The sequence below is a fragment of the Trachinotus anak genome, unplaced genomic scaffold (genome assembly GCF_046630095.1).
Source record: "Trachinotus anak isolate AG129_WGS33_773 ecotype Australia unplaced genomic scaffold, CSIRO_AGI_Tana_v1 ptg000009l, whole genome shotgun sequence".
Lineage (NCBI taxonomy): Eukaryota > Metazoa > Chordata > Actinopteri > Carangiformes > Carangidae > Trachinotus > Trachinotus anak.
Genome location: NW_027273860.1, coordinates 8,675,681 through 8,702,863, shown reverse-complemented (window position 1 = coordinate 8,702,863; position 27,183 = coordinate 8,675,681). Strand labels below are relative to the sequence as shown.

Here is a 27,183-nt window from a genome sequence, read left to right as displayed (position 1 = left end):
AAAAAAAAGGTTTAAATTTACCACATTAACGAGATTTAGTTGTCTCTTTAAATTATTGCAGTTTTCCAAACACGACGCCGGTTTTGGTTTTATTTGCATGTAAACGTGGTCACCATTGAGTGGCGGAGGAAATAAGTTCAGCCATCGCTGATTCGATGATCGACTGTGTCGCCTGGAGGTTTACATTTGTCACTATCTTGTAATCGACGATCGATTTTATTTTAGGTCCACAAAAGATGGCGGACCGAACGCCTGGTGGCTCTCAAAAAGCTAGCGCTAAGGTGATTTTACCTTTTATGCTTGTATTAGCTAGGTATCGTCTGTTGTAATTAAAATGTCAGTTATAGTGTGCTTTAACTACTTTGACTATTTACATATTTGTAGCCTGCAGGAGACAGGAGTTGCGAGTGTGCGCAACGGTGTTAGCTAACTACCAACGCGCTAAAGCTAACCTTTGGCTCTCCAGCCACACTGGCTATTAAGCTAAGCTAATGATTTAGCTAAGCTTAGGACTAGTCAGGGCAGTTGGCCTTGAAAGGAATATTGTTCACACAACTTGTCGGTGATATTGACAGAGCTAGTCTTCAGAACAAAGTGCAGTCGGTAAATTTATGAATGAAGAGATATAAAACAGAATATTTGGAAACTGGGCCTACAGCATTAGCTTCTTGTAACAGTCATTCGGCGCTTAATGCATTCTGTCGGTGGCGCTGCAGCAGGTACCAGCCTGTTAGGCCTCTGGTTAATTTTGCTTATTTGTTGTTACTTCCTGATGCCCAGCTGCAACTACATAGAAAACGTGCAGAAAATTCAACTTGCAGAATGACCATCGACTCTCTAGGCGCAAACGAACCCCCTTTTCAGTGTAGTATGAATTGCGTGGTGTCAACGAAAGAAAAAAACCCGCTTAACTTAACTGTCAACATGGTCACTGCCACTCTATAGAAATTATATGATTAATAACAATGAATATTAGTACTACTGGAACAATAACCACATTTGTGATGGCCTCGATGTGTTATATGCATCAGTCAAGATATATATTTCTATGATGCTGTGAAATACCTGTTGAAAGTCAACGATGCTTTGTTTACATCGGCAGGCGCTGCTTGAGAGCAAACTTAAGTCTTTCAGCATTGGCAAGATGGCAGTGGCCAAGAGAACACTAAGTAAGAAGGAACAAGATGAAATAAAGAAAAAAGTGAGTATGGACTGCCATTGTGTGTGATAACATGTGAGATGCTTCTCAGTAATTTTATCATTGTAATCACTGGATTCTGGTTTGTGTTCAGGAGGATGAGCGGGCAGCGGCAGAGATTTATGAGGAGTTTCTTGCTGCTTTTGAAGGCGGAGGGGAGGGCAAAGTCAAGGCCTTTGTCCGTGGTGGTGTTGCAAATGCCACTAAAGGTACAGAATGTTGCATAATATGTAAATGAACAGGAACAGTTCTTGAGTTGACATCTACTGACTTGGACAACTGAAATTTAAAACAAATATTCTCTCTCCTTTACAGAAGAAGCAGCTGCTGACGAGAAGAGAGGGAAGTTGTACAAGCCCAAGTCACGTTTTGAGACCCAAACAAAAAGCTTCTTGCCTTTGGAAACCCCACCTCAGTTTTTAGCATTAGACAAAAGACATGTAAGTACTATCACAGGCAACTAGCCTTTCTTATTACTGCTATAGTAAAACATACTTTGTTTTTACTGTGCTGATAATATTTTCACATCTGTGTTACAGCCTTTGAAGAAAAGTAATGAAAAGGAGAAGAAGAAGAGTAACTTGGAGCTTTTCAAAGAAGAACTTAAACAGTAAGCTTTTTTTCTTTTTTAAACTGATTTTTAAAATTTTAATGGTGAAATTTATTAGTGCAATATCACTGTTAAAAATGTTCAGAAGTTGCGATAATTTGAACATAGGTTGCATTTAAATGTACTTTATGCTGTTGCCTGCAGAATACAGGAGGAAAGGGATGAAAGACACAAAATGAAGGGACGTGTTAGTCGTTTCGAACCGCTCTCGGGCATGGACGGAAGACGCTCATGTAAGTGTCCATATGCTGCATGTATCTGCTCCATGTACTAACCTGGCCTGAAATGGCCCTGTCCTGCACACCTTACTCCACTCCCCTACCCCCCTTATCCACTTTTGTCCTGAAACAAAATTTATACTGCCTTTCTGCTTCTTTTAGCGGATGGTTCTTCAAGAAGAAACCGTCCGTCCAGTGGTAATTTTGACTTAATATAGTGGTTGTGAATACCTTCATCTTGCCAAGAAAATATGTTGTCCTGTCAGACAGCAGTAGGAAATTCTTCTCTCTTCTCTGTCTCTGCAGTTTTGGATGATTGCGCGCCAGGTTCCCATGATGTTGGAGACCCATCCACTACTAACTTGTATCTTGGAAACATCAATCCACAGGTGAATTTGCATTCAAACATACAGTATTTGGAATGAAGAGAGATGCTACAGCACTGACTGAAAGCACTTTGATTCAAGCCTTCTTTGGCTTTGGACTGACTCTAAATTCCAAATACTGCTTAATCCCTTAATTTAAATGTGCTTATGTTATGCACATATTTACCCAGTGTCCATTTAGGAAGTAATGATTTTCTCTGGGTATATTTTTTTTTATTTGTAGATGAATGAGGAGATGCTGTGTCAAGAGTTTGGCCGATATGGCCCGCTGGCCAGTGTGAAGATCATGTGGCCAAGGACAGACGAGGAGAGGGCTCGGGAGAGGAACTGTGGCTTTGTGGCTTTCATGAACAGGAGGGATGCTGAGCGAGCACTCAAGAACCTAAACGGTACAAAGCTGTTTCTTTATACTAAATAAAGAGATAACATGCTTGGTTTCTTTACAGTCCTTTTATATAATTTTTATTTCCATTACAGGAAAGATGATAATGAACTTTGAGATGAAATTAGGATGGGGCAAAGGTGTGCCCATTCCACCCCACCCCATCTACATCCCTCCTTCCATGATGGAGCACACACTCCCACCACCTCCGTCTGGCCTTCCCTTCAACGCACAGCCCCGGGAGAGGCTAAAGAACCCCAATGCTCCCCTGCTTCCTCCACCTAAAAACAAGGAGGAGTTTGAGAAGGTAATTCAACATGTCAGCCTAGGATTTTTTCATGGGTTATGGCAGTGTTTTGTTAATTCTGCTGGTAAGATGTTAGCCTTTGTAATGAGCAGTGCAGGTATAGATCCTAGTTTCTGTAAGTGTTAGATTTTGACCTGTTCACTGAATTAAATTAGTTGCACTATATATAAAAGTGTGCGTATAATGAAATGTTAGTGTGTGGAAACTGCTCAGTGTTACAGAGAGGTGTTTATGGTTAATGAAGTGTCAGAGGTGTTTGGCCTTTAGTAAAACTGACAGCAGTAAAGGAAAGTTGTTGTCTTTTTGCACTTTTAAATGCATTTTTCACCTGTTGCCTTTTTAACAATACTCACGTTCTATGTTTATTATCTGATGTGACTTCATATACAGACTCTGTCGCAAGCCATAGTCAAAGTGGTTATCCCAACAGAAAGGTACATGTTTTTCTTTTTTTAAATTGGTGTTCAAACTTAGAAAAAAAACATCCCATAATGAAGCTAAAACTTTGATCAGTTGATCACTGCATGCTACAGGGGGCTGGTCAGTGTGGGTGAGCAATGGTTGAGGCAGTTGTACAATGTCTTCATACTAGTACATAGAATAATACTGACTGACGTTGTGTATCTTGCTCTTTCACATCATCTTCATTCATATTTCCTCTTAAATATGTAGCGACACATCATTATAGAGCTTATTTAATGTGCTGTGTAGACAAAGATCATGATTTTATTCCATCACAGTTCCACTCCATACATCAACATGTAATTGTGTTGCTCAGCTTTAGTGACATGGTACTCTGCCACATACATAGCCTGCTGATTCTAGACCTGTAGTTGTGAGAACCTGCTCTCTGACCATTGCTCACTCAGACCGTCTACCCCCTTGGCCTCTGTCACCCTATCGGGAGCTCAGTAAATCTGGCCCCTGCCAACAAATCCAAACCTGCCAGTATTAGTCTTTCTATGACCTTTGACATTGGCCTTGGTGAGCAGCACAAGTTGAACTGTCTGCAGCAGCGAGGGACCTGAAAAGCATCATGGGATGGATTGGGAAAGTATACTGAATTTTACCCCGCCATTGGTACGATCGGCTCCAATACAAGTAAATGTGATCTGTGTTGTCAAATGAAAGACATCCTTTGTCTTGTTGGCCACTTTAGGCTTATTGTATGCAGCCTGCACCATGTATTGCCCCAAAAATGTCACAAAAGAACTCTAGTGATCCCATTTGCACTGTATCCAGCCATTCCCAACAGCACCAATAGATAACCTGTTTAGGCCAACAATCCTATACTGCTTTGGTTCTTCCTCACTTCACTTTAGTCAGGAGATGAGTGGGAATTGAAAGGCACTGTATTGACAAAATGTTTCAGCTAATACAGTGTCTTGTCAATGTCTCGCTCCTACTTTCCCAACTTTTTCAGCTTCATTTGTTCCCCATTTTGTGAAATTTGAATCTAGGAAGTTTTCAAAGATGGGGTCGAGGCAGTGCAATGTAATCAAAACCTGTTGCACTGTAGCCTTAAAGAACTTCATGATAAACTTTGTAACAAGTTATACACAATTTAAAAAAATCTGCTGTTCTTTGATTTGTTAGTTAATTCTTAATTAATATGAATGTTTCACTGACATCAGTTGTGTTTTTATTAGATTTGGCAACATTTATTCATTGATGTTCTACATAGGCCCAGAGGCATAGTCACAGTTGCACTTAATTTATGCCTGGTCTCTGACACTGACTGTTGTCTTCTTATTAAGATATGTCTCACTTGGCCCTTTATTTAAATCTTAGCAATAGTAAATTATCAATGAACAGGTATTGTAAATCTTTGGCTGAGTCCTTTAGTCAGTGTCTTCTGCCAGATATGTTATAGCAAGTATTATCATGGCCATGCACTACTCAATTATGGCCTACTGTACATGACAGCAGCAGCTAAGCCCTGCTGAAATTGTATGTGAAACACGTGTTATGTCTTTGGTAAGGCAGTTTGAAGTGTCAGACCACCAAGCATAAATTAATCTTTGATAGGCAGGATTTTATAGTGCTCAAAAGTCAGGCCAGTCTGAATCTGTTTGCTTTAACTGTGTTTTTCTTGTAGGAATTTGCTCTCTCTCATCCACCGAATGATCGAGTTTGTGGTGCGTGAAGGCCCAATGTTTGAAGCCATGATCATGAACAGGGAAATCAACAATCCCATGTACAGGTATGGGCAACTATACATCAGAAATGTATTACTTGTTATCATTCTAGTAATTAAAAGGGCTGTTTTTCTGAGTTTTGATGATTTTTCTTTTTTTTTTTTCTTCCAGGTTTCTGTTTGAGAACCAGAGCCCAGCACATGTATACTACCGGTGGAAGCTCTACTCCATACTACAGGTTGATTTCTATATTTAAAGATTGCTTGAGTTCAGCACAAAATGTCAGTGGCATCCAGCCCATGTGGAAGAAAAACAAGGCTCTGGGATCATAGTCCAGAAGTTTTGACATTTACTGTAAATTATTACTTTGTCAGGGTGAAGCACCAGGCAAATGGCGAACAGAGGACTTTAGGATGTTTAAAAATGGCTCCTTGTGGCGTCCGCCTCCTCTTAATCCATACCTCCATGGTCCTTATGATGATGGTGAAGAAGAAGAGGAAGAGGAGGAATCCAGCAAAAAAGGCTGCTTGAAAGAAGAGTAATACTTATTTCTTAATGACTGTCAGAATAAATTATGTTACAAGTCATAAACTGCATATTCATAATTTATTAAACTGTATTAAAATGTCTGCTGTTAATGTACCTGTAACTACAATTGTGCTTAACTGTCCACCGTTTCTGCAGAGAGCGGGACAAACTGGAGGAGATGCTGCGTGGTTTGACTCCCAGGAGGGGAGATATCGCAGAAGCCATGCTGTTTTGTCTCAGCCATGCCGAAGCTGCTGAAGAGATTGTGGAGTGTATCACAGAGTCTCTCTCCATCCTCAAGACCCCTCTTCCCAAGAAGGCAAGTCATACACAGAGCCCCAGCTACAAAGAGGGCCAATAACTTGATATCAAATTCTATGGTAGACAGTTACCTAAAACATTCTGGTACAAAATTAATTCCCATTTTCTCTTTGACATTTCAGATTGCAAGGTTATATCTTGTTTCTGATGTGCTGTATAACTCCTCTGCCAAAGTAGCCAATGCGTCTTACTACAGAAAATAGTAAGTTATTTAATTTATATACTTTGACTGCATTTCACTGTATCGTCAAGTTGACATTTGGATACCTAAGTAACTACTTAATGTTTTTAAGTCAAGTAATTATTCTTTCCCTGTTCTCAACAGTTTTGAGACAAAGCTCTGCCAGATTTTCTCAGACCTCAATGCAACATACAAAACGATACAGGGCCACCTTCAGTCTGAGAACTTTAAGGTACCAGATGTTAATCACTTCATGTTCGGTAAACTTAACACATTGGATAATTTACAGTTAGTTGACCCAAGTCACTCAACCATCCTTGTCTTGTTTTCTTCTTTGTGGCAGCAACGAGTAATGTCATGTTTCCGGGCATGGGAGGACTGGGCTGTATATCCTGACCCCTTCCTTATCAAGCTGCAGAACATCTTTCTGGGTCTTGTTAATCTCTCTGTAGAGAAGGAACCTCCAAGCCTCAGTGTGGAGGTAAGTGATTGAACAGGAATTCACCATTGTAATACTTTCTAATCCTATCCAATCAGTTACTATAGTCCCAGCCTGATTACTTTTGTGCCGTCTTTCCCCCAGGCGGAGCCAGCAGAGGACATTGATGGGGCTCCAATAGGGGAGTATGTAGATGGCACTCCACTGGAGGATGTGGATGGGGTGCCGATTGACGCAGGGCCCATTGATGGGGCTCCTATTGACGGAGCCCCCCTGGATGACCTAGACGGTGTTCCTATCAAACCCATGGAAGAAGACATAGATGGAATACCTTGTGAGTGGTGCAGATACATTGGATGCTATATGTGGTGGTTGTTAATGATGTATGCAGCAATGACCAAGTTTGTTATTTTCTTGGTTTTATAGTGGATCAGTCCAAGGAAGCAACCTTCAAGGTAGCACCCTCAAAATGGGAGGCAGTGGATGAGTCAGAGTTAGCAGCTCAAGGTGAGACCTATGTACATTTTACCCAAATTATAGTAGTATAGATATCACGATGGTTGTACATATGAAGTTGCTTTTATATTTACCATGGTGCAATTTCTTAATTTGACTTTTGTTTGCTCCTCAGCCGTGACAACCTCAAAATGGGAGATATTTGAGCAGCCAGAAGAAACAAAAAAGTGAGTTTTGGTGTTTGTGTGTGTGCCATCATTTAGGATAATGCTCTGTTTTATTATACTGCAAATACCTTGGTGCACGCTTAATGTTTTTTCTATAAACTGTTTTGCACAGAAGAGATGAGGAGGACAGTGATGTTGATGACAGGAGCCCTCGCTCAGAAGATAATCAGAGCTACTCCAACCCCATCAGAGATGACTCAGATGTCAAATCCAAGATGTCTGAAATGAATGAGGAGAAACGCACCAAGCTCAGAGAGATAGAGGTACTTTACAAATACAGCAAACACCCATACAACATGTACCAACATAATATTTGTGGTGTTTTAATCATTTTGCTTTTATTGTATTGTTCATCAAGGTTAAGGTCATGAAGTTCCAGGATGAGCTGGAATCTGGGAAAAGGCCAAAGAAGCCTGGCCAGAGTATCCAGGAGCAGGTGGAACATTACAGGGACAGACTACTGCAAAAGGTACTGAATCAGGCTCTGCAAATTTTACAAAAGATAATACTAAATAAAGGAGTTAAAATTGGGGTCATTTATTCTATCCCTTTACTGTAGGAAAAAGAAAAGGAGAAACTTGAACGGGAGAAAGAGAAGGAGAAGAAAGAGAAGGAAAAGGCTGAGGCACGGTTGAAAGACTTGAAGAAGGAAAAAGAGAAGGAGGACACGCCAACCAGGAAAGAAAGGTGAGATAACCATTTGCCAGGTTGTGGTGCAGTATCAGGTTCATGAATCAGTAAAGGTTCAGAGTGTACTTCATAAAACATGGGATTTGTTTAATTTCCCATTTGACAGATATTTGTCCCCTCCGGTTGATAGGAAGCGGCGCCACAGTGGGTCACCTAGCCCGACGCGGAGCAGTAGCAGACGAGGCCGATCATCCTCGCCCCGTTCAGAGCGCTCAGAAAGATCAGAACGTTCCGACCGATCGTACTCAAAAGACACATCTTCCCGCTCTTCCCACAAAGACTCCCCTCGATCCAGCAACAAAAAGTCATCTAAAAGGTAAGACAGTAGTCTGTCAAATGCAACAATTGTCATTAGAGCTACATTTTACCATTACGATGCAATAGAAATATTGTACACTTGTCCCCCTAGATCCCCCTCATCACCTCGTACACCCAAACGATCGAGGAGGTCGCGCTCCAGGACGCCCAAGAAGTCAGCTAAGAAGTCCCGTTCCAAATCAAGGTCTCCTCACCGATCTCACAAAAAATCAAAGAAGAGCAAACACTGACACATCTTTTCCTTTAACCTCCTCCCCTCCCATTCTTCCTTTCTCTGCGCCGTGTTGTATAAAAGATTGACTGAGTGATTTGGCAGCTGAAGATCGCTGCCCAAATGTTAATGTATAGACAATGAAGAGTGGAGGGTATTGCATGGGTTGCCATCTGGTGTATCAAATGGATGGGGCCATTGCTGTTTTATATTGTACAAAAAAAATAATGTGCTTGTGTGTCCTGATTCCCATCCACCTCCCAGTGGAATTCATCCATGTGGTAGACCACACCCATACAGAGTGTGATGACAATAGTCTTATATTCATGCTGTCATTTTCTGTTTTTGTAGTTCACATTAAAAAGAATTCCTAATAAACAAGTGTCATTTTTAATCAAATATAATTTTGTGACATTCAGAAACAGTCTTTAATTTACATGTAGTGTCTTTTGGTAATGAATTAATTATTTCACAAAAGACTAACGACTCTTGGCAAATAGATCATGGGAAGTGAAAGCATTTTCTGAGGGTAAAAATATTACTGACAAGAATCTGAACAAGGCAATGTAATCGTTTCTTCAGTTTAGTGGAGCTGATGTGACCATTACTTTACAGTTTGGCCTGTGCCTTCTTAAACTGATCCCTCAGTTCCAGATGAGCAATGGAGGAGAGGTGCACCTCATCCGGTCCATCAGCAATCCGCAGGGTCCGGACATATGAATACCTGAGGAAGAATGGCAGTATAAGCGTCAGAAAGGAGATTTATTTAATGCTTATTCTCATTTGTGTGATTATACTCACATCTGTGCTAATGGGAAGTCTCCAGACACGCCTGCACCTCCATAAACCTGTATAGCACAGTCCACCACCTTACAGGCCATCCTGGCTGCTGCCACCTTGATCATAGCAATCTAAGAAGCAGACCAGGAACAAAAAAAACTGTAGCTGTATCCCAAATTAAAATTACATTTTAAATCTACACAAGCTTAGCATATATTGTAAACTCACAACAGTTTTCATACTAAAAGACTCCCATGAACACTATGTTCCCACAGTGCAACATTAAGGAGATCAGTGAGCTGCTCACAGCTATAAAAAATTCAAACTTATTGCAGATGGTGGTGAAACAACTAAAAATTGTTGGACTGAAAAAACTGTTTTACAGTCTCATTGTTAAGTTTAATTGGCAGTCTGTCTCTGAAGTCACAGTACAACATCTGACAGCACAAGTATCATTTCTGTAGGTATATAAACCCTTTAAATGACTTCTTGTATTCTAACTGCAAAAGCAATTTGCTATATACGTTAAAACGTACTGTTTAGAATTAAATTATTCTGTGGAATTAGGACAGAGCATGTGAATATGTCCAAGACAGAATATCAGATTAACAGTGTTACCTGTTTGCGAGCAGCCCGGCTACCCACTGTATCTAGGGCATGAGCAGCATGTAGAGTCAGCAGGCGGGTCTGTTCAATCATGAGACGGCACTCTGCTATCCAGTGAGCAACAACTTCCTAGACACAGATAACACATTTATTTGTGTTGTACCTAAAAATCTGTCCACTAGGTGTCAACAGCAGGAAGGAACTCAGCACATGCTGCCACAGCCTTGAAGTTTTAGTTGGAGGAATCTGTGAATAGATGTTCACTTACATGTTGGTACAGTTTTTTTCCAAATGTGTGCCTGGCAGCAGCCCGCTGGCAGAGCATCTCCAGTGCCAACTCTGCCAGGCCAACAGCTCTCATACAGTGGTGCAGCCTGCCCGGCCCCAGACGGCCCTGAGCAATCTCAAATCCCCTGCCCTCTCCTGGAAACAAATGCACAGTGGGAAAGAACCCAGAAACATAACAGAGAACAATACAATAAATACTAGAGATAGGACAGAATTTAAAATTTGAAATAAAATTTCTGTCCTAGTGACCTTTTACACATAACTGTTAAGCCAAGATCACTTTATTGTTCAAACACAACAGAGATAAGGAATCATACTGCATATTTTTATGGCTTTACAGGTGAAGTGTGCTTCTTAGGAAGGAAACATACACAGCAATACAGAGTCTTACCCAGAATAATGTTTGAGGCAGGAACACGAACATTTTCAAAGTGCACTTCAAAGTGGCCACCATGGAGAGCATCTGAGCGCAGAAAGGGGGAAAAGGGTTAAATTTGGTGAGGAAAGCACATTTGTCACGTTTGTGTGCAAAGAGATAATTAATATACTGAAAAAGCAGGAAAATATCAAGCACATGAAGTTGTAACGACAGGTATAATCCTACCATCCTGTCCAAACACGGTGAGCGGTCTGACAAGCTTAACACCTGGCGTATCCATAGGTACAAGGATCATACTGTGTTGGCCATGCCTAAGAAACACATTTATAATGAGGGCTGTAAAAAGAATGACACAATTCAACCATTTTCTTTAAATAGTTCAATTCCAGAACAACTTCTGACCAGGTTTTTTATGCTGCTCAACATTTGACATATTTTTCAGCAGCCATTGTATTATCTCACTCTTTCTTTGCAAACACAGTTGGGTGTGGGTTTTGTCACATTGCTGTGGCAACAAAAGAATGAGAAAGTCTATTACATATCTTGGGTGTGGTTTTTTTTTTTTTTTTTTTTTATTAACTAAATGCTAGTAACTGCTGAGCTTTGGATAAAGATCAATGCCAATTACATGCCAACCGCAAGATTTAACTGACAACAAGCATCATCGAAATTAATTTGATACATTTTTCTGCCTCGTGATACAAACCTCAAGGCAGAAACACTAGGCAGTTTTTAAAATGCAAGTGCATGCTGGGGAGAACACCCTGTACCTAAGCAAAGTCCATTTCCATTATAATAGTAGCAAAGAGGAGGTTCAGTGGGAGAATAAGCCTCCTGAATAAAGTGCAACGGTACGCAAACAAGCACAGAAATTTTATTTTTTATTTTCATTTTATTTGGTTAGTCTGCCTACGGGGATTTTAGAGATTATTTGTAAAATTTCCAAAAGATCATTAGTTGATTTAACAATTCAACTGTTTTGTTGACCCTAATGATTACATGGTTTAATAATTGCTGGTTGAATATTTGTATTTGTCTGTAAACTCTTTGCAGGCCGACTGTCCAAATAAAGCATAACCCAATCCTGGAATAATAAAACTGTGGTTTAAAAACATGACATCAGAAGCCTGAGCTCTTGCACAAACAGAGAAAAAATGTCTTTCTTACATTCCCAAATACCAGAAGAGGAAACAAACAAGCAAGTATTCTTCATCACATGACTGTTTGACTGACCTGCTGCTAACATCCTGAGAACTGCTCCTGCACATCACAATGGCCACTTTGCATTGGGGATTGCCAGCACCTGTTGGGAACAGTGAAAAATCCCATGATTCATTTGTATTCGTGTCTTGCTAGGGACTCATTCTGTCCTTAACCTTTCCGTGACTGGAATGTGGTTCGGAAACCGACTGGGAAGTACCAAGCATGGATGGATAGTGATAGATTTATGGCACAAGAATGGCCAGCTGAGACAGCCACAGTTTGATTTATATTTTGGATTTTGGAATTGGATTATTTCACATATAATAACGTTCAGATTATCATTAAGGGAATCTTGTTTGTTAGAGAGGAGCTGAAAATTTACTCGAGCCATTTCTGGAAAAAAAATATTCTTTTAATGGCTGCAAAAACATATACACACTGTGCAAAGCTCCCACTAGAGGGCAACATCACATATGTGGATATTATACAGGGCCGATTCATGATGTAAAATGTTTGATAACCAGATAATTGCAGTGTTCACTGTAATACTGACCAAATGCAGAATACTTTGAAAGTGGACTCCCAACCAGGGAAATTCCAGAGTAAACAGAGAAGGCAAACAGACAAAGTCGTCCTTGTGGCCTTGGATCCCTAAGGCACAGTCAGGGTGACCAATGGTCTGCCTTCCTGTTTATATTTCCGTTAATTTGGCAAAACTGTCCCCTAAGGACAGGACATATGGACACCAGACGGCTACAGACGAGATGTCAACGGTGGTTGTATGATCACAGCATAAGCACATGTGAACACTGAAACAAACACAATCTGACAGATGTTTAGTCTTTAAAAAGTCTTTGATTGGAGAAATTTAAACAGACATTAAATGATTATGCTTGCACTGTAACAAAAGCAGAAAAAACTTCACACCCGACTCCACCCAAAAGCCACATATAGAAAAGCTCGTTTGGCTCGGGGGCAGGTTGAGTTTTCCTGTGAACCCTTACATAAGGGCATAAGGCAATCCAAGCTGAGCCCTACTGTCATTTGCCAGTCATGCCCATACATGTCTTATCATCACTGGAATGAAAATAAACCTTCCCAGCCCAGTAATCCATCTTCCTGAGAACATGACATCCAAATATTTTATGTAGTTGAATTTTTGAAAATCTTTCATGACAGTTTGACATGAAAAACAACAAAAACTAATGCCTTTTTACTTTGCCAAAACTGATCAACTTCAAAGAATTTTATGGAATCAAGTTTTTATTTATATTTTGGTCCCAAATCCTTTCACTTTGGTGATGTTTAATCATTCATTTATTTATATGCAGATGCACAAAGAGAGAGAAACAGAAAGGAAAAGCAGGGGGTTAAAAATAAGTTGACCATTTCTGACGAAGCTGAAAGAAGGAAACAACATTCATGAGGAAAAAAAAAAAAAAGGAAACCAAAATACTATAGTATCATTCAGTAATTTTAAGTTAAAAGTAAAATAGAAGGTTTAGTCCACAGGATCTTTGCAGATGTGAATGAGGTTGGTAAACAATGTACACAACATTCCAGCAAACCACACAAGCATTACAATAAGCTTTGTAAACGGGACAAACATGATCCGTGTGGAAAGTTATCATTTCTTTTCTTGCACATTCATAAACAAAGGGCAGCTACCAGGGCACTCCCTATGAGTTATCAAGTGTGGGAGATTAAATAAACAAGTTATCTGAGATTGAAAACCAGCTTTTTTTTTTTTTTTTTTCCTACAGTTCTTTTGCAATCGTTTTTTATTTGTTTTTGAATAGAAACACAGTGAGGACTAAAAGCAGCTCTCTTCTTTTTTTATCCATCCAGCAACATGACACATACCCAATGACACACACACACACGCCCGCGCACACTTGAATGGAGAGCTACATGGTGGAGAGTGTCAGCAGTGAAGGGAGTGGGGCGGGCTGAGGCAGAGAGATCAGTCACGTCAGTCCTGCAGTGCATACCACTTTTCCACTCAGGATTCATAACAACTGTTCGTGTGTGTTTCAAAAGAAAAAAAAAAAAAAGGATTTATATTATCAATTTCACCAGTTTCACTAAAGGAACAGACACAAGGTAAGAAAATTTCTGTTTTCAACCAAGAAACAAGTTAAACTATGACAAGACTTTTTAAAAAATCGTCACTAAGTTATGTACTGATAGACTTTTACATGAAATGTTATTAGGCCCTTATGTTTTTTGTAATATTATTTTGTTTGTGCTGTTAATTTTAAGTAAATGAACTAGCCATCTACATTTTACATTTACAGTCACCATGAGATATATGGAACAGTATTGAGCCTTGTTTTTAGTTGAGTCAAAGGTTCACTTTAGTGTTAGACTAACAGTCAAAGTCCTCAATATTTTATGATTTCATGACCTAAGTGAGGTGTGATAATAAGCTCAACTCAGCCTGTTGTGTTAGGTTTGTGTTTGTCTCCTTATTGTTTTTGTGTTAGTAAACCACTTTGTTTTCTGCTCACTAACAACCAAAATACATAATTATTACTACACACTGATCAGCCACAACATTCAAACTGGTAAGTAACTGGTTTCAATGTTGTGGTTGATCATGTGCATGTATACAATAAGTAGAGTGGGGTCTGAGATCACTTTACCAATGGGAAACCACTGTGACACACACCCACGGGTGTAAATATGTGCATTTCACTGTAAAATGAATCAAATGCATCTTTCATCCAAATGCAAACAAAAATATTAGTCCACTACTAAAATCTAATACTCCTGAACTGACTGAGAGGCCTTTCAATACATACCAACATCAAAGTCTATTATATTTTTCCAGTGCTGTTCAAAGTTTGGAATAGGAATGGAATAGGGTTGTATTTCCAATTGTCATCACGTAAACTGAATTATCTTAATCATTATACTCAACTACTAAATTATATATGGAAACGTATGTTCATTTATGTGGTTAAAAAAATGCATTAGGACTTTTGTCTTTTAATTTGTGAAGGCCAAATAAACCAAGCAACCACTATAAAAACATGAAAACTTGTATTAATCTATTATGAACCCCTTACACATGAAGCACAGCTGTTGACTGCAGTGGAATACTTGAAATATTTCAGTGTTCAAATGAACATCTGTTTCAGAACTCCTGTTTCTCCCATTTGGGAAATATTGACTCATAGAACAAACCTGGAAATGTTTTGTAAAATGACTGCTATCATCTTAGTAGCAAGTGTGATTTGCCAAAATGTTTTTGAAATGCAAAATATTCTATGCATAATATTTTGGTCTCCAGCCAGGAATTATATCATCTGTCACGTAATGTGTTTTGCTGTTGGTTTCCTAAATTCCACTTGTTAGTGAACTGAATACAATACAAAATATATATATACACACACGTGAACAAAGTGTAATTATTAATTTCAACTCGGTTTGATCATGATGTTATTAAGAGTCAACATGTAGACTCACTCAAACTGTGTTCTGTGTTTAATAGTCCTCAGTAGACACAACATCTCTATCTGGAATGAACAACTGGGGAGGGGATGTTAACAACACACTTGCGTTCTCATCCTCATCTCTCCCTCCACATAATTCCTGATATTCTTGACTGTCCTACAGGCAAAATACCATTAATCATTAAAGAGAAAGAAAAGAAATTGGAGCTGTGCACCTGGATCAGTGTGTTCATTAATCTGATCAAATTTAAAAGCTGCAAATACAGTAAACCAAAAGCTGCCATTTCTAACATCTGTAGTATCCAACAGAATGCAAACTAACTGAATTCAAAAGGTGATTTGAGGTTCTGCAAGTCTTTTGTCTGTTTTCCCCCAGAGTTGTGTTCAGTATGGTTAATCAAGCCCACACACAGTTCAGACAGACAGGGCTTAGGCCATTAGGGAAACCATGCAGGAGAGATTCCTTTCAGGCAGAATAAAGAAGTAACTCCTCTTTCCTGTTGATGAAAAAGAGCTCATGGCTTACACTGTTCTTGTTCTGTTAAATAACACTAATAATAATATTTTATACAATGGATTGATTATATAGTCCATAGAATGTATTACAACATGATTACAACAAATTGTACTTTTTTTTTCTGTACAGCAAAAAATGGAAGATTTCGATTATTATCAGGACGATGAGGAATCCAGCTTAAATGACAGTTACGATTACAATTACGAACACAGTATCTGTGACAAAGAGGCAGTGCGCTCTTTTGCCAGTGTCTTCCTCCCAGTCATCTATGCCCTGGCTCTGGTGGTTGGTCTGGCTGGGAATGCCCTGGTAGTGGTGGTCTACACATCACGGTTGCGACTACGAACCCTGACAGATGTGTGCATCCTTAACCTTGCCATATCTGATCTTCTGCTTCTCTTCACCCTCCCCTTCTGGGCAGCTGATGCTGTCCATGGCTGGATGTTGGGTACGGTAGCCTGCAAGCTCACCTCCTTCCTCTACAGTACCAACTTCAGCTGTGGCATGCTGCTGCTGGCATGTATCAGTGTGGATCGCTACCGTGCCGTTGCCCATAGTCCAACAGGCAGGACTGGGACAGGTGCCCGGGTAAGGAGACAATGGCTCCTGGTGTGTGTGGTGTTGTGGGCTGTAGCCAGCTTTCTGGGCCTTCCCGAACTTATCTTCTCCACAGTGAAACACTCCCATACCAGGATGGCCTGTACTGCAGTCTACCCGCACAGCATGGCCCGACCTGCAAAGGCTGCCCTGGAGCTGCTCGAAGTCACCCTTAGATTCTTGCTACCTTTCTTGGTCATGGTTGTGTGCTACTGCTGGATAGGACGGGCACTCAGCCGGGCAGCTGGAGTGCGGAGAGACCGGAAATGGCGCACCCTGCGAGTCCTGTTGGCTGTGGTGGCCATATTCCTGCTCACTCAGCTGCCCTACAACGTGGTCAAGCTGTGCCGAGCGATGGATGTCATCTACATCCTCGTGACTGACTGCGAAGTCAGCAAGGGGCTGGATCATGCTCTTCAAGTGACAGAGAGCCTGGCACTGACCCACGCCTGCATTAACCCTGTCCTCTATGCCTTCATTGGATCCTCCTTCAGGGGACATGTCCTAAAGACTGCCAAGCGCCTTGGACAGCGACTCAAGAGACACCCAAGACATGTCAATGAAGAGCCGGCAGTGGAGATATCACTAAACACACGCACTCAAACGCAATCCCACTCTGGTTCAGAAGACCAAGACACAAGCACCTTTACTATTTAACCCTCAAAACACATCTATTTTCTTGTGAGCACTTGTACAAAATTGTATGTCTATGTATATATATTTACACATCCTTATCATGCACGCTAGATGTCAATAACCATTAATATTAATTCTTAGTGTAATAAATATAGTGGAAGCTAAAAGTCTGAGACCACGACGGAAAGTATATATACACAGGTGGTTTATATACACTAACTAAGCAAAGTATTTTGATGTATTTTGTTATATGTATTTCTATTTTTGTTTGATGTATTTTGCTAAATAAAACAAAGATTTTCAGTGACATGCATCTACCAGAATCTGTTGCAATTAAAAGAAGCTGCTACTCAAAGGTTTGAAGTGCTACTCTGGTTCCTCACAGCAAGTCCAATTCAACAGTTTACACTACCTCCCATGAAATCATCTGCATCTTATTTTATTACATCCCGTGGCTTTGGGTTGGGATGAGGGGTGGTTGGATTGCACAGTAGGTGACCCATTGAGTAGAAAAACATTTGGCAAAGAAAGAAAGAGCAGCAAACAGCAGGAGGGACCCCTCCATGTCATCAAACCACAGCACAGTGTTGTATTTCTTAAAGGAGCTTTAAGCATTAATGTTTTTAATCCAATCAACTTTTTTTGTTATTTCAATAATATGATCTTGAAAGAGCAAATGTTTTGTCACATAGACCTATGTGATTACTTAACATTTTAGTGGTATATAAATGCTGTCTCCAGACTCCTAAAACTGGTGATTTTCATCTTTTCCCCTTTAAAATTACTCAATGTGTTAGTCATCCTATTTCCCCTGTAATGCCTAACCGCTTGGATCTGTGGGAGCTGGACTGTACAATACACAAAACTAGGCGTGTCTGACTAGAGACACAAACGTTTAGGTTACTTAGGTAACCTAAACAATCTCCAAGCAGAGAGATGACTGGTAACCTTGGTAACACAAGTATTAAATTGCACGGCACAAGACTAAATAAGTAAACAAGGAACTTCTAAATCTTGTGCAACCCCACTTAGTTACATATGTACATCAGCTTTTTCTTAAACAGTAAATGATCAAGTAAGTATTGGCGGGCAGTACATGTCTCACCATTAAACTACAACATCAAATCATGATCATACTAAATGATCTTAAGGTCAAAAGAGGTCAAAACGATTAAGACTTGTATGAAGATTCCACTTCACAAACTACTAATAATGTCATACATTTGTACATCATCCATCCCTCTCTTTAAATCAGATGCCTGTGATTTAAAGAAAAAAGACTGCAGGTCTGGGAATCATTTAAATACATTATCATGCCTATTGGGCAGTCTTATAGCTTCCACACCACAGAGCTACACTAACAACATCTGTAAACCCGCCCACGCCACTGTTCAGAGTTTGCCACAAACAACTTTAGTGAAAAAGGGAACAGCTCAGAAGAAAACTGCATCATTCAGATCACAGGCAACAATTTTCATCTAAGTGGATAGGCATGTTATTTCCAGTAAGTTTAACTTACAGTAGGTTATTCAATGACAAGTAACAGTCATTCCCAAGACAGCTAATACAATGTAATGTGGTAACTCCTGTGTAATTATCATAATGAAATACAGCATTAAAACCAAAACAGAGAAGTCTTTACTTTCTGTTTCTGTTTGGGAAAAGCTTCATACACAGATTCTCCTTTAAGGGACGCAAGAGCTGCTAAATGCCTTTGACGGCCTTTGGGGAAACACCAGTAACACATCAATGAAGAGCTGGCAGTTGCCACTATAATTGTTACTTGGAAACAATGCGTTACCATAGCAAAACATTTTCCTTTAATGTACTTTCAATTTATAAATCATTGTCTAGTTTTACTTCCCTTTTGGTGTATGTGAAGCTGGATTGTCTGGACGTCATGTCGTCCCTGCAAAAGCACAAAACCATCCAGTTTCCTCTCCTGAAGAATATGGTTGGACACAAAAGCAGCCACAGGTCACACTAAGAATGAAACAGCCATCAAAACATTAGCATTCTTTCCTAACAGAGAGCTATATCCATGCTGGCAGAGGCCATTCACACCGATTTTTTCCACCGATGGAAATTTCACGTTGAAGAAAAGAGAATTGTTCAGAAAAGAGACTATTATGGATTATGGACCTTCACTATGACAGACACAGACTGTGTACTTCATGAGGACAACATTTTGACAACAAAGTGGGAATTCTCTTCATTTTTGGTAAATCATAGCGCTGTAAGTTTTTAATGACAAGAAGAAATTCTGTGCAAATTTGAAAAAAAAAAACTACAAAAACAACAGACCACTGTTTTCCCACTAAGTTCGGTGTTAAAACCTCAGCCCACATCTGTGTCAAAGGAAACATCTGGAATATCTTTCAAGTCCCAGCGACTGGAGAGGTGCATGATTAACATTTAAAAACACTAATACGACCTTTAGATATTTAAGCAATAACTGGTAATTTCATCCTAACTTTAAGAATGGTGACTCAAGTTGTGAATTTGCAGAGTGCTCCTCCACATAAAATCAGCATAATATAAAACAAACTAATTTAGAGAGCCAGTCTGTGGTCAAAGAGTATATTGCTCTGTAAATCAGGAGAATACTGACTCACACATGACTCATAGTGTAGTCTTGAGGCCAGGAGAATAAACACACTGAATGTGTAAATTCAGTGGAGCATCAACGTTTGGATGGTTTTAGGGGCATTTAGATTTGAAGTAATATTTAAAGTGCATTTAGTGGTCTTTTTCATCTTGAATCATTTACATTGACTGATCAGTTAAAGGTAAAATGTCAACTGGATGTGACTCTCTATTGATAAAACCTGCTGCAAAAATATTTTCCAGAATGAAATAGAGATCATTAAAAAAGTTGTTTATGTTATGTTTCCTTTATGACTCATCTGTTATTTTTTGCTGTCCATATGTTAGCAGTCTGGGTGAGCATTTATCTCTGTAGTGCTTTCTTACAGTAACATCTTGATTACATACAAACCATCTCTTTCTGAGAAAAGCTCATTAGTGCATAATGAACAACAGCCTTTAAGGTTTACTATTAAATTACTTAAATTCTTCATGGTGTAAAGTTTGTTTTTTTTCCTTACATACCTAATAAAAATAGAAATATAGACATACCACTGCTCCACCATTTTTTTCCATTTATGATGTAGTTGTCTTCATCCCTATGAAAAGTGCACTCCATGTTGGTTGCATCACTGGAGGCCACGTCAGGCTCTGTGGAAAGGATAACAGGGCATACAATATAACAAGCAATGAGACTCACACTAACAATATCCAGTCCCCTGCTTTTGTTTTATGTTCTAGCTTTTCCTAAATCAAAACTCTGGATTCCAGCTTAAACCACATGCAGCGTGGTTAATATAAATATAATATAAATAGCACACTCAGACCATTTTCATTCTTAAACTGTACAGCAGATGACTCTGTATAGCAGATGACGCCTAACTCTTAGTCATACACAGAAATTGTTTATCCGCACAAGATGGAGACATCTACTAAACTGTGGACAAAAAACATCCCCAAAACACTACTAATCACCACATCTGTGTTTGTGAAAACCATGGGGAGGTTCACACCCTCTGTAATCACCTCTGGCATGCTGCCGTTTCCAAGCAGTGTGGAACCAAATTGAGAAACACAGGGAGAAATTACTCATAGTGAGCTAGTGTTTGCTGTTTGACTTTTAAACAAGCCTTTTACAGAGTTGGTAGCAGACATGTTGTGTGTAGCATGGCTTCAAGACCACAGCCATCACTGGAACATTTGGAGGAAAAGCACAAGAAATATCTTGAGGACTGAACTTTAGCAGTACCCAGTAACTGGGAACAACACAAATGTACAGTAAGAAGTGTTCCTAAAGGCTCCCTCAAGTCTACACCTGGTAAAACATTTCATTTCTTAAATTCCACTTGACCTTACACTTGGCTTTCATCACTTACATCTCTACTGAATCTAGGGATGAGGGTGTTTTCTGTTGTATCCACAATAAACTTTTATCCATAGAAAAAAAGAAAAAAACATTCACAAACAGTCAACTTGTCCCTAGTCAACTTTACGTCCCACCCAAACTTACAGCCAACTATACTTAATAACTTCCGACTAATCTCAAAATGATCTTCTCTTTTCTGTCTAAAGCTCTGGAAAAGGTTGTCTTCACAACTCAAGAGTGCAACAACATTTTAGAGAAATACCTGTCATACAAAAACAGGAACGGATCTCTCCTCTGAGTAGAGGCTCCAGCCATTTCCTTTTCTGTTCCTCACTGCCAAACATATGCAGCACCTCCATATTTCCTGTGTCTGTGGAGAAGCAACATAATACAATATCTTTTAGTAAATTATGACTTAAATTTGGAAAGTAATACACTCTCCAAGATTTTAATCATACTGTTTAAACTCATCTGACAAATATTTTTGAAAGAGTATAAAATAAATATTGTAGATCTCTTCATTCAGATGAGTAGAAACATACATGGTTGTTATGATAAAAATGAAGCTGAAAAGTTGACATTTGCAGAGGAGTTTAAGTGACTACAGAGGATGTTGTCCAAAACATGAGAAAATATTATCTGTTGTATACACAAAGAGCAAGGTCATGCTGTAAGTATCATGCGACTGCCAAAATAAACTTATAATATTGTCCATGGCCTGTAAATGATCTCAAAAGTCAGCCACTATATAGGATGTTTTACCAGGAGCCTGACAGTTGAAAACTTCAGGGGCAAAGTGGCAGCGTCCAGTTTCCTCTGCAATATAGGCATAGTCCAACTGACTGAGACCACTGACAGCAGGCAGGAAAAGGTTCCACAGCCCTGCCTCCCTGGCTTTCACCTGCACACACATACACATTATTATACACAGTGTATATGCATGCACAAACTGAATTCTTTGTTCAAGCAGATGTTAGTAATGGCAAGCAGAGCTCAAGCAGTTGGAACAGATCAAAACATTCATTAAAAACAACTATATTTTTGCTTGAATGTTGAACCGTTTATGACGATGATGAAGGATTGTAGGGAGTAGCTGATTCGGAGGGAGGTGCAGTGTGGAGGCAGGATTTAACCTGCTAGATTGATACTAAATTTGTATGTTGCTCTGTAACATTCAATCATTGTGATAATATTTATGTTAGATGTATTTGGAAAAAGAGCTGCAGGTTCCAAGTTAAAGAGCAATAGAGATACAGCAATATCCTCACATACCTTTAGATCCTCTATTATTTGGGGACTGTGCCACCTCTGTGAAGACTGAGCATGTTTGGAGTAGTACTCTGCAACTTCCTGTAGAAAAAAATAACTATTACCCTGTGGATTGTAAGATATATAATAGTAATATCAATCTATTAACTAATTTCATGTCAACCGTGCTCTCACTACTGCATGGCTTTTATCAGTGGCAACCTGCACCATAAAATCAGAAAATCCTAATCTTTACAATGTGTTAATAGAATATTTCTAGAGATATTTCTACAGCAGAACTGAATTTGTAGTCTTATATATCTGTGTTGCTCTCTCTGTTGTCCATTTCTTTGATAAAAAAATCAAAAAAAATTTGCAATGCCTTCTCTGCTCTGTGTTAAGAACACTATGAACCCCAGCCAAAGACTGTGTGCAATATAATTTACATAATCAACAGAGTCATTGTTTTCTCACTTGAATTAATTAGTCCTGATTGATTGCATGAATGAACCTCTGTGCTCAGTCAAATGCTTTCATGTCCAAAATAAAAGTCCATCTGGGCAAACAAATATCTCTTCTGTTCTTGGTAGCACTTGGCACTGACCTCCTGAGCAGGAAGCACGTATTGTCTCATGAAGTCTTTGACTTGCTGGAGAACAGCCTGGCCTTTAGCTGTCTGGAGGAACAGTCTGTCTTCTGTTGTACCTGTGAGAGACCTGGCAAGAAACACATCTCACATGATAGCAACAGGGAATATCAGAGGAAGCAGCTGGATGCCAAATTCCAAATGTTGCTGGCTTTAGTTTAGTCAGCAGGTGGAATCGATCTGTTTTCTGGCCTGCAGTAACACACAGAATTCTGATAAGACTCTATTAATCCCACCATGTTTAGACAATCCGAATGCTTTATTTTAAAATATATCAACTCTGATATCAATGCATTAGTAAACAGCAATAAAATTTGAACTGCAACAAACCTTTGTGCAAGGTGCAAGGCAACCTCAGCTAAGGGCTCCACACAGTGGCCGAACTGAGCTGCATTGGGTGCACTGGCATTACCCCGTAGGTGGCGAGCATAGACTCCCTGTTAAATAAAATGGGTGAATAAAAAAAAGAAAAAAAGAAAAAAAAAGGAGTGAGAAATCTATCTGGGCTCCTTTGTAGTTTGTCTCTGTACATTTCAAGTATCCCAACAATATAATATTACATTTACAACTTCAAAACTATATTTTCATAACCTAATCTATTACTTTTAACTCCTTATATCCAATGTATGTATATCTCAAAAGGGAAAATAGGGGTAGAATTGCAGCTGTACTTGAAACATGAACGGGGACACACCTGGGCAATTCCTGCCATTTTAAAGACCGACAGAGCCAGGTAGAAATTCAACTGTGGCAAATCAGATGAGATCCCCCGGCACCTGCAGTAAATGGAGATCAGATCACCCACAGTTGGAATACCTGGTCATTGGTTGGAGAGACAAGAGATAGGAAAGGCACAATGACAAATTGAACAGACACCGTGAATCCACACATATCATGTGTAGATATGTTTATACAAAAACATTACACAAACACAAAATAGTAAAAAACATGTCTTCTGACGAGCCATTTCCAGTACCTGTTAATAATTGTTAGTTTTCATTACCTTCTATTCCTTTTAAGCTGCCCATTGTGCTGATAATGTTGAGGCTCCTGGGCCAGTAGTGAGGCATTAAGAAGTATGCCAAGTCTGCCAGGGGCTGTCCAGTGGTAGATAGCTCCCAGTCCAACACTGCTATCACACGTGCCTAATGACATCAAATGCACTTTGTGAAGTTTTTGCTGTCAAATGAAGCAAAGTGGGAAGAGTATCTGTGGTAAGAGTATAGTACCTCTGTTGGATGGAATATCAGGTTATCCAGCCGGAAATCTCCATGGACAAGTGTAACTTCATTGTCATTGGTTGGCAAATTCTTCATCAACCAACCAGACAATTGATTCATGGCAGGAATGTCTCTGTGGGCTGCTGCGGTGTACTGCTTCGTCCAGGTGGACACCTTTAAAGAGTGAAAGAAATTTCTGAATGTTAAAAATGTATCTAGTTTTTCCAGATTAGATATACAAAGTCATTTTGATTTACTGAGTAGAGGGTGCTATCTCACCTGTCTCTTGCAGTAGCCTGGTCCTCTCCCATACCCTTCAAGGTTCAATGATGCCAGCTCCAGCGAGTGTAGCTTTGCCAACACTTCCACTGCAGCCACATATAGAGCTGTTCTCTCTGCTGGACTCATTCCAGGAAGACGAAGATCCCTGAATATACGCCCCTGGTCAATAGAGATGGACACAATAGTGGGTTTCTTTTAAATATCTATCTTTTCATCTCATGATTACTAACCAGTATATATTTAGAGGCTTGTTAATCAGTTGGGTATGTCAAAATAGAGTGTGTGAGCAAGCCAGCCCATGTGAGTCCAAATTGTGCCTTTTAACAGATGAAGGGACTTAAGGCTGGTGACTTTGCAGTCACAACCATAACTTTACCTTCACATGCTCCATCAAGTAGAACTCTGTTCCAATGACTTCAACATCAGTACAGTGCAAGAGAGGCTGAGGCACAGGGAAACCAGCAGAAAACAGGGCCTTCTGCACCCGATATTCCCTGTCCACCTGCAAAAAAAAAAGTCACAAAGATCAACCATACCATGCTTAAACATCACCCATATTGTAAGATATTATGATATTAAGATATTCATATTTTTTAGGGGTCTCATATAATTTCCTATACAGGATATGTAACTGTAAATCTATATGACAGTTTCTAAAAAGTGATTTTGCATCACTAAAATTGCAGATGATATGCAGGTGATACACTTATAATTCCAATTCCATAATTCTAATTAATTTATATCTTGCTCTATCTTAAGATAGTTTGTCTGTGCACAGGGGAGCCTCTCTTTCAGTTTAACCAGTCTTTAAGATTTATATTTCAACTAAATTCTTCTGAAAATCTGAATTTACTTAACATGACTAAATTTGATCAGAATGTTGATTATTTTTCTCTCTAATGCCTCCCAAATCACATAGATCTTTACAGGAAACTGTCTAGAAATTAATTATTGATCATTATACTGAACGAGTAGGTTTTTTTTTAATGGCTAGTAAGCTTTCTGACAGCACCTCTAGCTAAGGTTTCTCCCCCTGCTGGAGAATGACATGACGACACACAATAGTGCTGCAAAAAACACACAAAACAACATTTCTTTTTTATTTTTTTATTGACCAAAGTAATTCATTTGTTAAAACTTACCTTGTGAGCCCCTGGCAGCAGCTCACCTGGGGGTTTCTTCCTGAGAACATAGCTTTTTGAGGGTGTTTGGATCAGGAAGGTTGGGTTTGACTGGCCAGCACTGCAAAGACAATAAGCTGTTAGCCTGTTATCAGTAAGTTGGCTAATCATGATTTGCACAATAATAGCTTCGTATTGCTGGCTGAGAGACTGTGAAACGGACCGACGCTGTCTAACTTACCTGTATTGTCTGACAGCGAGTGTGGCGTTACTGACTGAGTTGACAGACAAATATCTCTGAAGTCTGCCAACACTGAACTCGTGTTGTTGTCGCACGGGAGTTGTCTGCTCCTCCATGTCTCAGTCAGACCGGATTAATCATCTCCAGGTGCGTCGCTAAGATAACTTCGGCAATGTTGATAGTGGTGGGACCACACGTCCGTAGGTCGGACGGAGCGTTTACGGATGCACACCGACGTAACATCCTCAAAACTCAACGTATTTAAGTTCATATTTAACAGTAATTCATCAGAGTTTTAAAACATGATGATCAGAAACAGTTCGATAGTCAGCCTCTATCCTCGGAAGACTGATCATATCATCCATTAATGATATAGGAACACTTTGAGGTATTTGCACTCGTTTCTGCACGGACGATGTTTATTGGAACACACGCCCTGACAGCTGATTTGAGTTGTGAAGACGTGTACTTTTCTGTGCCGATTGAAACATCTTTGGTTGTGCGTTTGCATTTGTATTTATAACAAAAACAGTCCGTTGACACTGTTGAGCGCTTGTTGTTTTTTTTTTTTACAAATGGCGACGGTAGAGGAACTGAAGCTGCGGGTGAGAGAGCTGGAGAATGAATTGATAAAGTGTAAGCAGAAGCAGTGTGCCATGGAGGATGCACTTCACAGACCGAAAATTGACAGAATGAGCGCCGAGGTTGTGGATTCCAACCCATACAGGTGAGATTTTATTTTATTGTCTAAGTTTCTGACAGATTGCGTATAGGCTGCTCATTGCGCTGGGAGGCTACGCCTTATGAGTCACTCGTCCCATATGGTGGGACCTCATAGACAACAAGCTAACCTCAGCTGTGTTTGCATTGCAGTCGTCTAATGGCTCTAAAGAGAATGGGCATCGTGGATGATTATGAGGTAAGAATATTCTAATGAGGAAGTACAGTAATGAAGGTTAGGGAGGACTGATATTGTTCTTGAAGCTTATACCAATTTCCACTATTTTTCCACCAATGTCTTATGATATTATTACCATTATGTATTTTAATACGTTTCAGTGCAGGTGGTTAGCTTTTATCACATGGTGCATCTTTAAGTGTATGTTTTTTTTATTTTTACAGACCATGTGACTTTTGTGCTATTCATTTCAAAATATGAATATATTATAGAAGACAGAAAAAAAAAATTAGCCCCACAGAATAGATTTTGACCAATACATATTATTGTATGTAATAATAATGCTTCTGCATTGATAAGGATGAATACTAATCTCCAAAATTTTTTGACAGAAAATCCGGACATTCACAGTAGCTGTGGTTGGTGTTGGTGGAGTTGGCAGCGTGACAGCTGAAATGCTCACTAGATGTGGCATTGGTAAGGTAATGCAAACGTTTAATT

The 27,183-nt window shown here is 39.6% G+C and overlaps 4 protein-coding genes across 13 annotated transcripts in view; 3 read left to right on the top strand and 1 right to left on the bottom strand.

Annotated features, from left to right (window-relative positions):
• The first annotated feature begins 144 nt into the window (after positions 1 to 144).
• Positions 145 to 8,991, top strand: u2surp (U2 snRNP-associated SURP domain containing). 7 transcript variants are annotated; one of them, XM_071485061.1, is made up of 26 exons: positions 145 to 281; positions 1,103 to 1,201; positions 1,293 to 1,407; positions 1,514 to 1,638; positions 1,738 to 1,808; positions 1,953 to 2,041; positions 2,189 to 2,224; positions 2,333 to 2,415; positions 2,636 to 2,801; positions 2,890 to 3,101; positions 3,492 to 3,535; positions 5,200 to 5,304; positions 5,411 to 5,477; positions 5,614 to 5,777; positions 5,924 to 6,086; positions 6,211 to 6,290; positions 6,414 to 6,501; positions 6,613 to 6,750; positions 6,853 to 7,042; positions 7,135 to 7,215; positions 7,340 to 7,391; positions 7,507 to 7,654; positions 7,750 to 7,860; positions 7,951 to 8,078; positions 8,212 to 8,397; positions 8,491 to 8,991. In XM_071485061.1, exons 1-26 carry the CDS (start codon positions 237 to 239, stop codon positions 8,627 to 8,629), a joined length of 2,925 nt encoding a protein of 974 aa, XP_071341162.1. In that variant the 5' UTR covers positions 145 to 236; the 3' UTR covers positions 8,630 to 8,991. The 7 variants fall into 7 exon arrangements, with proteins under 7 accessions (XP_071341162.1, XP_071341160.1, XP_071341161.1 ...); XM_071485059.1 differs by having other exon boundaries at positions 8,188 to 8,397; XM_071485060.1 differs by having other exon boundaries at positions 7,504 to 7,654.
• Positions 8,982 to 25,925, bottom strand: acad11 (acyl-CoA dehydrogenase family, member 11). 2 transcript variants are annotated; one of them, XM_071485066.1, is made up of 20 exons: positions 25,785 to 25,925; positions 25,565 to 25,664; positions 24,799 to 24,924; positions 24,420 to 24,581; positions 24,150 to 24,314; positions 23,924 to 24,065; positions 23,615 to 23,736; positions 23,251 to 23,357; positions 22,879 to 22,990; positions 22,299 to 22,376; positions 21,789 to 21,927; positions 21,289 to 21,396; positions 20,213 to 20,311; positions 11,897 to 11,966; positions 10,889 to 10,974; positions 10,676 to 10,747; positions 10,265 to 10,419; positions 10,009 to 10,125; positions 9,412 to 9,521; positions 8,982 to 9,334 (listed from the first exon to the last, which is right to left on the bottom strand). In XM_071485066.1, exons 1-20 carry the CDS (start codon positions 25,898 to 25,900, stop codon positions 9,220 to 9,222), a joined length of 2,301 nt encoding a protein of 766 aa, XP_071341167.1. In that variant the 5' UTR covers positions 25,901 to 25,925; the 3' UTR covers positions 8,982 to 9,219. The 2 variants fall into 2 exon arrangements, with proteins under 2 accessions (XP_071341167.1, XP_071341168.1); XM_071485067.1 differs by lacking the exon at positions 9,412 to 9,521.
• On the top strand, positions 13,331 to 17,429 carry ackr4b (atypical chemokine receptor 4b). The gene is made up of 2 exons (XM_071485075.1): positions 13,331 to 13,969; positions 15,971 to 17,429. The coding sequence occupies exon 2, from the start codon at positions 15,977 to 15,979 to the stop codon at positions 17,093 to 17,095; it is 1,119 nt and encodes a 372-aa protein (XP_071341176.1). The 5' UTR covers positions 13,331 to 13,969; positions 15,971 to 15,976; the 3' UTR covers positions 17,096 to 17,429.
• Positions 25,792 to 27,183, top strand: part of uba5 (ubiquitin-like modifier activating enzyme 5) — a 3,919-nt gene continuing 2,527 nt past the window's right edge. The window contains exons 1-4 of one of the 3 annotated variants that reach the window (XM_071485074.1): positions 25,792 to 25,931; positions 26,373 to 26,511; positions 26,658 to 26,703; positions 27,075 to 27,164. In XM_071485074.1, the coding sequence (XP_071341175.1) occupies positions 26,441 to 26,511; positions 26,658 to 26,703; positions 27,075 to 27,164 (207 nt within the window). In that variant the 5' untranslated portion in view covers positions 25,792 to 25,931; positions 26,373 to 26,440. Of the gene's footprint in view, positions 25,932 to 26,045; positions 26,173 to 26,199; positions 26,512 to 26,657; positions 26,704 to 27,074; positions 27,165 to 27,183 lie in introns of those variants that run through there. The other 2 variants (XM_071485073.1, XM_071485072.1) reach the window with 2 other exon arrangements.

Bases quoted from the DNA above. Each gene is read 5' to 3' on its own strand.
- u2surp (XM_071485058.1), top strand. From the start codon at position 237: ATGGCGGACCGAACGCCTGGTGGCTCTCAAAAAGCTAGCGCTAAG. The intron at 1,408-1,513 runs GTACAGAATGTT...TCTCCTTTACAG, and splicing joins TGTTGCAAATGCCACTAAAG to AAGAAGCAGCTGCTGACGAG. The intron at 5,305-5,410 runs GTATGGGCAACT...TTTTTCTTCCAG, and splicing joins ATCAACAATCCCATGTACAG to GTTTCTGTTTGAGAACCAGA.
- ackr4b (XM_071485075.1), top strand. From the start codon at position 15,977: ATGGAAGATTTCGATTATTATCAGGACGATGAGGAATCCAGCTTAAAT.
- acad11 (XM_071485066.1), bottom strand. From the start codon at position 25,900: ATGGAGGAGCAGACAACTCCCGTGCGACAACAACACGAGTTCAGTGTT. The intron at 24,582-24,798 runs GTAAAGTTATGG...TCTATTGACCAG, and splicing joins ACTTGATGGAGCATGTGAAG to GGGCGTATATTCAGGGATCT. The intron at 22,991-23,250 runs GTTTGTTGCAGT...GTTTCTTGCCAG, and splicing joins GCCTTGCACCTTGCACAAAG to GTCTCTCACAGGTACAACAG.